This window comes from Arachis ipaensis, chromosome B9 (genome assembly GCF_059453495.1).
Source record: "Arachis ipaensis isolate K30076 ecotype BB chromosome B9, ASM5945349v1, whole genome shotgun sequence".
NCBI classification, from domain to species: domain Eukaryota; kingdom Viridiplantae; phylum Streptophyta; class Magnoliopsida; order Fabales; family Fabaceae; genus Arachis; species Arachis ipaensis.
The window spans coordinates 19,018,508-19,029,480 of record NC_142444.1 but is presented as its reverse complement, the minus strand read 5'-3'; the positions used below and the strand labels follow the sequence as shown (position 1 = coordinate 19,029,480).

Here is a 10,973-nt window from a genome sequence, read left to right as displayed (position 1 = left end):
ATGATTGAGTCTGAACGGCTTAGTTTTATCAAACATAACCAACCCAAACTAAGGGTGGACAAATACATTGCACTGCATGAGTCATTGGTTAGGGGAGAGGCAAGTGCCGTTGCAACTGGACAGAGGATTATACTACCGAGTATCTTCACTGGCAGTCCTCGGTACATGTTCAATGACTACAAGGATGCATTTGCAATTTGCAAATATGCAGGTTATCCTAGCTTTTTCATAATAATTACTTACAATATTGAATAGGATGAGATAAAACATTCGTTGAAAAACACTTGGTTAAAAGCACAAGACCGTCCTGACATCGTATTGAGGATTTTTAACGTAAAGCTCAGTGAGTTGATAGCTAACTTCAAGCATGGTCGATTCTTTGGCAAGATAACGGCATGTAAGTTTAATGAAATCTGTTATGTTACACATATATCAAAATTAATGCATAACAATGAGTTAGTCTTTATAGACGTCTGCACAGTAGAATTCCAAAAACGAGGACTCCCACATCCGCACATACTGCTGTTCATGCATCCTCTATCCAAGCCTAAGTCACCAAATGATATTGACAAACTAATCTTAGCTGAGATTCCAGACAAGATCAAGAGGCCAAAACAGTATGCGGCAATTGAAAAGTACATGGTCCATAGCCCGTGTGCCAAGAATAATAGTAAAAGCTCCTGCATGTTAAATGGTCGGTGCTCAAAGTATTTTCCAAAGCCCTTTAGATCAAGGACAATGATTGATGATGGTGGGTTCCCCAAGTATAAGAGGATGAATAATGGTCGGATAGTAACAAAGAATAATACAGCCCTTGATAATTCATATATTGTACCGTACAACCCATCACTACTACTAAAATACGGTTGCCCTATAAATGTTGAGCACACCTGCCAGATGTCCGCAATAAAGTATTTGTTTAAGTACGTTCACAAAGGCAATGATCAGATAACTGCTTCTTTCTACCAAACCCTTGTTGACGGTGAGTCTGAACAAGTGGTAGATGAGATATGCAACTATTATGATTGTCGATATATCTCAGCCTGTGAGGTAGCTTGGTGTATTTTTAGGTATGACATCCAACAGAAGGAACCTTCGGTCATCAGGCTTCCTTTTCATCTGCCAAATGAACACCCTGTTGTATTCAGGGATTACAAAAATATTGTTGATGTAATAGATAGGGTTGATGGCAAGCTAACAAAGCTATTGGCCTGGATGCTTGCGAATATGTTGTTTCCTTATGGTCGTAATCTTACATACAGTCAATTTCCTAAAAAATTTGTATGGAAAGACGACATATGTGGATGCCAAGGAAACAGGGAATCTCCATTGGTAGGCTTTCGCATGTTCCCCGTGGCAACGGTGAAGATTATTACTTACGACTTTTGCTTAACATACAAAAGAGATGCCTCAGCTATGTTCATTTGTGCACAGTCAACGAGGTTGTGTTTGGTACCTTCAACGAAGCATGCTATTCATTGGGGTTATTTCAAGACGATAAGGAATTCATTGATGCTATAATAGAAGCAAGCACGTGGGCCTCTAGAAATACTTGCATGACCTGTTCATGGTGCTCTTATTATCTAACAACATTGTAAGACCCGAGGTTGTTTGGGAGCAGTGTTACCATGTATTGTTTGAGGATATTTTATTCTCTCACAGAAAAATTATGCAGCGTGTAGGTATGGTCATCATTAACATTATTTCTATGGTAAATATATTGTACGATTTTTCAATGCTCTATACGTAACTAATGGATATCATTTTTCATTCTTTTTAACAGATCTCGAACTTTCACCGGAACAAATTATGAACATGACACTTGCAAAAATTGAGGACAAAATTTAGGCTAATGGAAGATCTCTTAAAGAGTTTGACAAGATGTCATACCCAAGTTCGAAAGTTATTGACGGCTTAGAGGATCGACTCCTGCTAGATGAGCTGAACTTTGATGTCGAGGCCCTAACAAAGGAGCTTAACAACAACCTATCTAATATGAATATAGGTCAGAGAAAAGCATTTGATGTCATCATACAGGCAGTCAATAGTAATGCTGGAGGATTCTTCTTTGTTTATAGCTGCGGTAGTATCGGTAAAATGTATCTATATAGGACTCTATTAGCTTCAATTCGAAGCAAAAGGGGCAGTGTACTGAATGTTGCATCTAGTGGGATTGCTTCTTTATTGCTTCCAAACGGACGCATAGCTCATTCAAGGTTTAAGATACCGCTGGAGTTGACAGAGGACTCAGTATGTTGCATTAAGCAAGGTACATCTTTGGCCAAGTTGATCTGCAAAGCTAGACTTATTATATAGGATAAGGCACCAATGGTCAACAAACTTTGCTATAAAGCACTCGACAAGTGCTTTCGTGACATCCTGAGCTCAGAACCATATTATGATGCAGAATTACCTTTCGGAGGTAAGGTGGTGGTACTAGGAGGTGATTTTAGACAGATTCTTTCAGTCATTCCAATAGGCTCCTGTCAGGATATTGTTCATTTAGCTGTCAATGCTTCGTATCTATGGCAACATTGTACTATTCTAACCCTGACAGTGAACATGTGTTTAACGGTTGGACCAACAGATAAAGTGGTGGATGATGTTATTGAGTTCTCAAAATGGCTGTTGGATATTGGGGATGGCTTGGTTGGGGATTCTATGGATGGGGAGTTGATGAGCGGATAATTTATACGCTTTTTGGCATTGTTTTTAGTATGTTTCTAGTATGTTTTAGTTAGTTTTTACTATATTTTTATTAGTTTTTAATAAAAAATCCCTTTTCTGGACTTTACTATGAGTTTGTATATTTTTCTATGATTTCAGGTATTTTCTGGCTGAAATTGAGGGACCTGAGCAAAAATCTGATTCAGAGGCTGAAAAAGGACTGCAGATGCTGTTGGATTCTGACCTCCCTGTACTCGAAGTGAATTTTCTGGAGCTACAGAAGCCCAATTGGCGCACTCTCAATTGCGTTGGAAAGTAGACATCCTGGGCTTTCCAGCAATATATAATAGTCTATACTTTACCCGAGATTTGATGGCCCAAACTGGCGTTCAAAGTCAACTCAAGAATTCTGACGTCAAAATGCCAGAACTGGCATAAAAGCTGGAGTTAAACGCCCAAACTAGCACAAAAGCTGGCGTTTAACTCCAAGAGAAGCCTCTACACGAAAAGGCTTCAATGCTCAGCCCAAGCACACACCAAGTACGCCCGGAAGAAGATTTCTGCATTAATTACTTATTTCTGTAAACCCTAGGCTACTAGTTCTCTATAAACAGGACCTTTTGCTATTGTATTTTCGTCTTGGTTCTTCTGGTTCCCCCTCTGGGGCCGAAGCCAATGAACACCTTTATTACTTTTGTATTTTCAATGATGGAGTTTCTACACACCATAGATTAAGGTGTGGAGCTCTGTTGTTCCTCATGAATTAATGCAAAGTACTATTGTTTTTCTATTCAACTCAAGCGTATTTCTTCTCCAAGATATTCATTCGCACTCAAGAACATGATGAATGTGATGATTATGTGACACTTATCACCATTCTCACCTATGAACGCGTGCCTGACAACCACTTTTGTTCTACATGCAAACAAGCTTGAATGTGTATCTCTTGGGTTTCTAATCTAAGATTGGAACCTTCGTGGTATAGGCTAGAATCATTGGCAGTCATTCTTGAGATCTGAAAAGTCTAAACCTTATCTGTGGTATTCCTAGTAGGATCTGGGAAGGGATGGCTGTGACGTGCTTCAAACTCGCGAGTATTGGGCGTAGTGACAGACGCAAAAGGATCAATGGATCCTACTCCAGCATGATCGAGAACCGACAGATGATTAGCCGTGCGGTGACAGCGTGCATTGAACATTTTCACTCAGAGGACGGAAAGTAGCCATTGACAACGGTGATGCCCAACATAAAGCTTGCCATGGAAAGGAGTATGAATGATTGGAAGAAGGCAATGGGAAAGCAGAGGTTCAGGAGGAACACAGCATCTTCATACGCTTATCTGAAATTCTCACCAATGAATTACATAAGTATCTCTATCTTTATTTTATGTTTTATTTATATTTTAATTATCAATCCTCCATAACCATTTGAATCCGCCTGACTGAGATTTACAAGATGACCATAGCTTGCTTCAAGCCGACAATCTCCGTGGGATCGACCCTTACTCGCGTAAGGTTTATTACTTGGACGACCCAGTGCACTTGCTGGTTAGTTGTGCGGAGTTGTGATAAAGAGTTGAGATTACAATTGCGCGTACCATGTTGATGGCGCCACTGATGATCACAATTTCGTGCACCAGGAGTCAGAGGTGCATATTCATCCAGACATACTGATACATGATTCAATTCGTCCCTTTGATGATATGGTTAAGTTTGTATACCCTAACCTCTTGGCTAATATTAATCAGCCATCGTACTTTAAACATTGATCCATCCTTGGTCCTATATTAGAGGTGGTCAATGAGGTGAATACACTCATAATGGATTGCTTGGAAGGGGATGAAAAAATATATTTAAGCTATGATAGTTTGTGTGTTTAGGAAGGAAACATGGAGTCAGACTTGGACACGATTACACCAGATGTTCTTAATGCTATTAGCTGCTCTGGTTTGCCCCCACATCAACTAACTCTAAATGTAGGTGTGCCAGTCATGCTATTGCGCAACATTGACCAGTCCAATGGTCTATGTAATGGGAGAAGATTACAAGTACGGAGACTAGGAAATCATGTCATTGAATGCATGACGTTAACGAGAAACAAAGTTGGTCAGGTAGTCATAATACCACGCATGGACATGATTCCTAGCAACCAAGGTCTGCCATTTAGGTTTTAGAGGAGACAATTCCAAATCATTGTGTCCTTTGCAATGACGATTAATAAGTCGCAGGGATAAATTTTGACCACGGTTGGGTTGTACTTGTCAAGGCCAGTTTTTTCACATGGCCAGCTGTATGTTGCACTATCAAGAGTAAAGTCAAAGAGTGGACTCAGAATGTTAATTCAGAATAACAGCTGCAACGTGGCCACTTCGACAATCAATGTGGTCTACAGGAAAGTTTTCGAGAATATTCACTAGATAGTGACAACGATAACTGTTCACATTCATGTCATAGTAAAATCGTCAAATAGTTAGATTATCATAAGTAATATCTGCTTTCAAATGTCCTTTACTTGCTAATCCAATCTACAAATTAGCTGAAAAAAACTTATAGCTCATACTCTGTACAACACTGCTGCGTGTAAGGCACCAATATATATTTGTTATATTAATTCTCCAAAAAATTACTCTCGAATGACTTTTCAAATTCACAGACCGTTCCCATGCAACGCACGAGCTAATGCACTAGTTGGTGATAAATAGATACCTCGTGTTAGGGGTGTTCAAATCCAAACCGATCCAAATTACACCGCTCATCCAATCCGATCCAAACCGAAAACCGATTAAGACCGCACTAATTCGGATTTGATTGGATTCTATTTTTTGCAAACCGCTGGATTGGATCGAATTTCGGATCTACTTTTCATAACCGATCCAATCCAATCCAAACCGCACAATGTGCTATAATATTATTATTTTATTATTATATTTACAATTATACTTATAACATGTTCAATTTGTTATACATTTTTCTATTATTCATGTATTATTATTATTTAATAAATATTTTATGTTGAAAATATTATTTATTTATTTATTTTAACTAACTTATAATTTTATTTCTATTGTTATGTTATCGTTAGTTTTTTAAGATATTGTTAAGACTTGTTATGTCATTGTTGATTATTTAAAATTTGATGTTGAAACTTGTTATATGTATTTAATTTTTTTATTTAAAAAACCGCAAATCCAAACCGATCCAAACCGCTTGTAATCGGATCGGATCGGATCGAATTTCCAAAAAAATTTCATCCAATCCAAACCGCACCACACATAAATTAAGCGTTTGGATCGGATGACTTTTTTCCTTAAAACCGAACCAAACCGCACCGCAAACACCCCTAGGCTCGTGTACTCATACGCATACATGTGGTGAGGAACCAATTAATATGTTTCACGGTAATAATGATTTGAAATTGGTTAGTCATATAATTTTTGTCAAAGATGATGTGGTCCTCCTAAAAGAAAAATGGAAAAAAGAATTATTAATATATTATTCCCCTAAATAATATTATCAAGGATAATTTTAGTATATTTATGTTACAGTAATTATAATGAGTATAGTATTTTAAAAAAATTAATTATTCTATTAGTTTATATAATTTTATTAAATTTATAATTAAATTTTTATATATTTTTTTAATTAAATCTTTACATACTTTTAATTTTGTAATGGGTAAACTACTAAAAATACATTAAATATTTTATTGTTGACAAAAATACATTTAAATTTTTTTATCGACAAAATTAGATTCAAATAATTTAAAAACGCGACAAAAATATCAACATTAAATATGTATTTATCAATAAATGATTTAAAGATAGAATTTTGATGCCTTTTTTCCAACCAAGAATAGAAAAATGAGATTTTTTTTTATCACTAACTATGTATTTTTTTGTGATTTTTTAAAAGTATTATTGGTTGTTGACAAAAAATTCACAATAAAATATATACTTAGCAAAAAATCTCATTTTTTTAATCATGTTTGCAAAAAATCGTATCAAAATTCAATCTCTAAAGTATTTTTAAGAATACATATTTAATGTGGGGTATTTTTGTCGCGATATTAAATTATTTGAAGGCATTTTAATTTGTCGATAACAAAATTTAAGTGCATTTTGTCAATGACAAAATTATTCGAGTACATTTTTGGTGGTTTATCCTTTTGTAATTATATCAAAAATGTTAAAATTAACGAAATATTTTTTTTAAAAATGTTCGGTCAAAGATTTAGTTAGGTTCTTAATTGTAGGTACTTTCAATTTGTAGATAAATATTCCGTTAACTATAATATTTTTGCACAAATAAAAACTTAGTTACAAAATTAAAAGTAATGTAAAAATTTAAATAAAAAAAATATAGAAAACTAATTGTAAATTTAGTAAAACTATAAGACAAACAAAATAATTAAACTTTTAAAAAATAATACTAAAATTAAAATAATATTTTTTATTATTTAATATTTTTTTAAAATATTACTAACAAAATATTATCAAAATATAAAAAAAAAATATCATTTTTGTTATGATATGGATAAATGCCCATTTAATTTAATGACTTGTGACTTTCTTTAGAAAATAGGCGACTCAATTTTTCTACAGTGAATGGTTCAAATTTTCAATATGAACTGATCTTAATGAAATTTGAAAAAGTAAACATTGTACCCATATAAATAGAAAAGCATAATCCGAGATACATATACAACACAACAACAATATATAAAATACTCTTCTCTGTCTTTTTATATATGTACATTGTAATATAATATTAATATATATATATATATATATATATATATATATATATATATATATGAATAATCTCTATTATATTGAGATAATAATATTATTAAATATTAATACTAAAATTTTTTATTTATATTTTTTATTTTATATTTATTTCTTCTTCTATATTTATTTATTTTACAACCATTTTAATTTTAACAACAATTACATAAATACTACTGTAATCACTATAAATAAAAGCTTATTAGAATTCACTTATTATCAAATTATTAGGGGTGACAAAGCGGGCCGATCCGCCCCAACCCGTCCATCCCGACTGGGCCCGTCCTATAAACGGGGTGGATCGGCTCGCCCCGCCAATTAAAATGGGTTTAAAATGCTAGCCCGCCCCGCTTTATGGCAGATTGGCGAGTTGGCGGACTAACTTGCTTGACTTTTTTTTTAAAAAAAATAAATTCATTAAAATTAACCAAAAAATAATAATTAAAAAATCAAATATAAATAAAAAATAGTTAAATTATAATATAATTTTTTTTAAATTTTTAACTTTAATAAAATTGTTCAAAATAATATTTGTAGAATCATCTTTATTTTAAAAAATAAGTCACATAATTTGAGCATATATACGAAATTGTAAAATAAAATAAATAAAGTTAATAACTAAAAGAAGAATAAAAACAAAACAAAAAATGTTTAAAAATTCTATAATTATTAATTTTATAATAGTAATCACTCTTTTATTTAATAAAAAAAAATAAAAATAAAAATCTTCGGCCCGGCAGATCGGCCCGCCCCGCCCCGCCAAAACCCACCAATTTGACGGTGCGGGTTTAGCAGATTTTTTCAATTTGGCGGGCTCCAAATCCTAGTCCGACCCGCCTTTTTAGCGGGTTTAACGGATCGACGCGACGGACTCGACCCGTTTTGCCACCCCTACAAATTATGATACACGGACACGGGACACGACATGATACGAGACACGCCGACACGCAAATTTTAAAATCTTATAAGACACGAGACACGCATACATATAAATATAAAGTACTTTTTAGATAAATCGTAATGATATTTTAATATTTTTATTGATATTAAAATATAAATTAATTTTTTAATTATTTTTAATGTCTTATTTTAATTATATCAAGTATTTAAAATATTTTTTATTTTAATAAATAATAATATATACTATATCTAAATTTATTTCAAGAATATATGTTAAGAATAAGACTGGACACGCTGACACAATATGGTATTTAGGTGTGTCCAAACGTGTCCGGAAAAAATTTTTTTACTTTTTATTAAAACACGGTTGGACATAATAAACACGCGTATCAGACCAGTGTCAATAAGTGTTGTGTCTAAAATATATCCGACATCCAAACACGACAACTCAGCAAAGTGTCATGCTTCATAGTTATCAAATTAAACTTGTAACTATCTTGAGTTTGGTTGTCCCGTCCATTTCCGCTCCATTTGAACTTATCATTACATTTCATCATGATCACACTTTTCACTTTCCAGGACCTCTTTGCTGGCTACTCAAAACTAGGCCTATACCTCTCCTGCAACATTCATCAAAAGTCATGCCAAATAAAGTAATAAACAATACCTCGTTTTTTCCTTTTTTTTTTGTTTATTTATTTATTTATTATTATTATTTCCTTTAATGTTTCCCTAATTTAGATGCATGTATTTCTCCAAGGCTTAAAGCTAGAAAAGAAACAATCAAAATGGACAAAAGTCATGCATTTATTAATCATCACAACCAGTAACTTGGTTCCTCTCTCTGAACGCTTTAATACTTTCTTTCAAGTTCAATTAGTTCCCTTAATTAAAATGAAAAATACATTGCACATTGCCACATTCCTCGCCAAGCACACTTTCGGACTTTCCCATGTTTCACTATTTATACATCCCACCTTCTATCCCTTCTCGAAGCCTTAAATATTTCACATGGAGGGGTACGGGTCGGGTCAGTTGCAGTGCGGAGGCGGGTCAAGTAGACTTGAGATTGTGAGCGGGAAAAGGTACTATGTGGCGGCGAATCCCAGCGAGCTGACTCGGGCGAGTCACAACGGTGCGGCCTCAGTGGGGAAGCCTTGGAGCTTCGGGGATCCCGAGTCGAGAAGGAGAAAAAGGATTGCGAGGTACAAAGTTTACGCTCTGGAAGGGAAGGTTAAAGAATCTCTTCGGAATGGGATTAGGTGGATTAAACATCAGTGTTCTCGCATTGTCCATGGCTGCTAGATTCATGCGAATTCGAACTCACTCTCTCTCTCTCTGTCTCTCGTCTCTATTTTGATTCATTCTACAAAATTCAATATTTCAATTGATCTAAGAAATATCATCATTTTAATTTTTTCTAAGGCATTTGGGACGGGACACCATTTTAATGAATAACTCATGTTAAATGCATAATTATTGATTTGTTGGTATTCATATAGTATTTTATTCGCTAAAAGTCACCTAATAAAATCAATCGTTATATATTTATATATTTTATACGTATATAAATACAATATGAATTAGCTATTCAACTTATCCTTCACGTGCTAAAATAAAACAATACAATTTTATTATTACGTAAAATTCTTCCACAATTAATAAAAAAAACCCAGGCCATCATAGTGTCTCTATGATCAATTGCATCCCTCACCTCCTTCACCGTAGTTGTTATTTTTGTGAGACTTAAAAAATTATAATCAAATACGTTCTAAATTATATTTAAAATTTGGTTATAATCATATGTGCTCAAAGTAATAATCAAATTCAAGAATCTAAATCAAAATTTAGACTCATTTTATAAATAGATTATAATCAAATACGCTTTAAAATTATATTACAAAATTTAATTATAATTAAACGTATTTAAAATAATATCAAAGTGAAATCCAAATTAAAATTCAAGCATATGCTATAATTATAGATAAAACATACAAAGAAATGGTAGACTATATGAAAATAATTTCTACCAAAATTTCAACAATTTCATATAATAAATTATCTGACGAAGTATTTTTGACTAGTTTTTTTTAAGATAAAATATATTTTTTATCTTTAAAATTTAATAAATATTTTACAAATATTTTTAAATTTTATTGTTTTAAGGAATTGTCTATAATGAAAAAATTGTGAGTTTGGTCCTCCAAAGACCTTTGAAAATTATGTTGAGTTGGTGGCTCTACTGCGATCCGTACATAGCAGTTGTGTATAGGGCTATAGGCAATTTTGCCCAGCTATCTTTTATATTTGCAATTGATGCCGATTAGATTAAATAAAGCAGTGATGACTTGGCTCTTGTTAGTTGCAAATCACGGTGGGATAATGGTGTTTTTGTTGGGCTTCCATAAAACTCCGTGTAACCTTATAAACCAGACTCTCACACCATATTCATATCCATTAAGCCATCAAAATTTTGTATAACCTGAAATATACAAAAACTAAAATATTAGCAACCGATAATATGAACAGCATAGAAAGAAAAGTTATCAAGCTTAACAAGTTGGGAGAATTGGGATACAAGAAGAATTGCTTGAATATGGTGGAAAAGATAATAAGTGAA

The 10,973-nt window shown here is 33.4% G+C and overlaps 1 protein-coding gene across 1 annotated transcript; it reads left to right on the top strand.

Annotated features, from left to right (window-relative positions):
- LOC148543926 (uncharacterized) lies at nt 1-2,688 on the top strand. The gene is made up of 4 exons (XM_088498784.1): nt 1-211; nt 470-1,452; nt 1,849-2,250; nt 2,317-2,688. The coding sequence occupies exons 1-4, from the start codon at nt 1-3 to the stop codon at nt 2,686-2,688; spliced, it is 1,968 nt and encodes a 655-aa protein (XP_088354910.1).
- The last annotated feature ends 8,285 nt before the right edge of the window (nt 2,689-10,973 follow it).

What these genes read in the sequence shown, in the direction of transcription:
- LOC148543926 (XM_088498784.1), top strand. Translation starts at nt 1, where the DNA reads ATGATTGAGTCTGAACGGCTTAGTTTTATCAAACATAACCAACCCAAA. An exon ending in AGTCAACGAGGTTGTGTTTG is followed by an intron (nt 1,453 to 1,848) that starts GTACCTTCAACG and finishes GACAAAATTTAG; the next exon opens with GCTAATGGAAGATCTCTTAA. An exon ending in TGGAGTTGACAGAGGACTCA is followed by an intron (nt 2,251 to 2,316) that starts GTATGTTGCATT and finishes CTTATTATATAG; the next exon opens with GATAAGGCACCAATGGTCAA.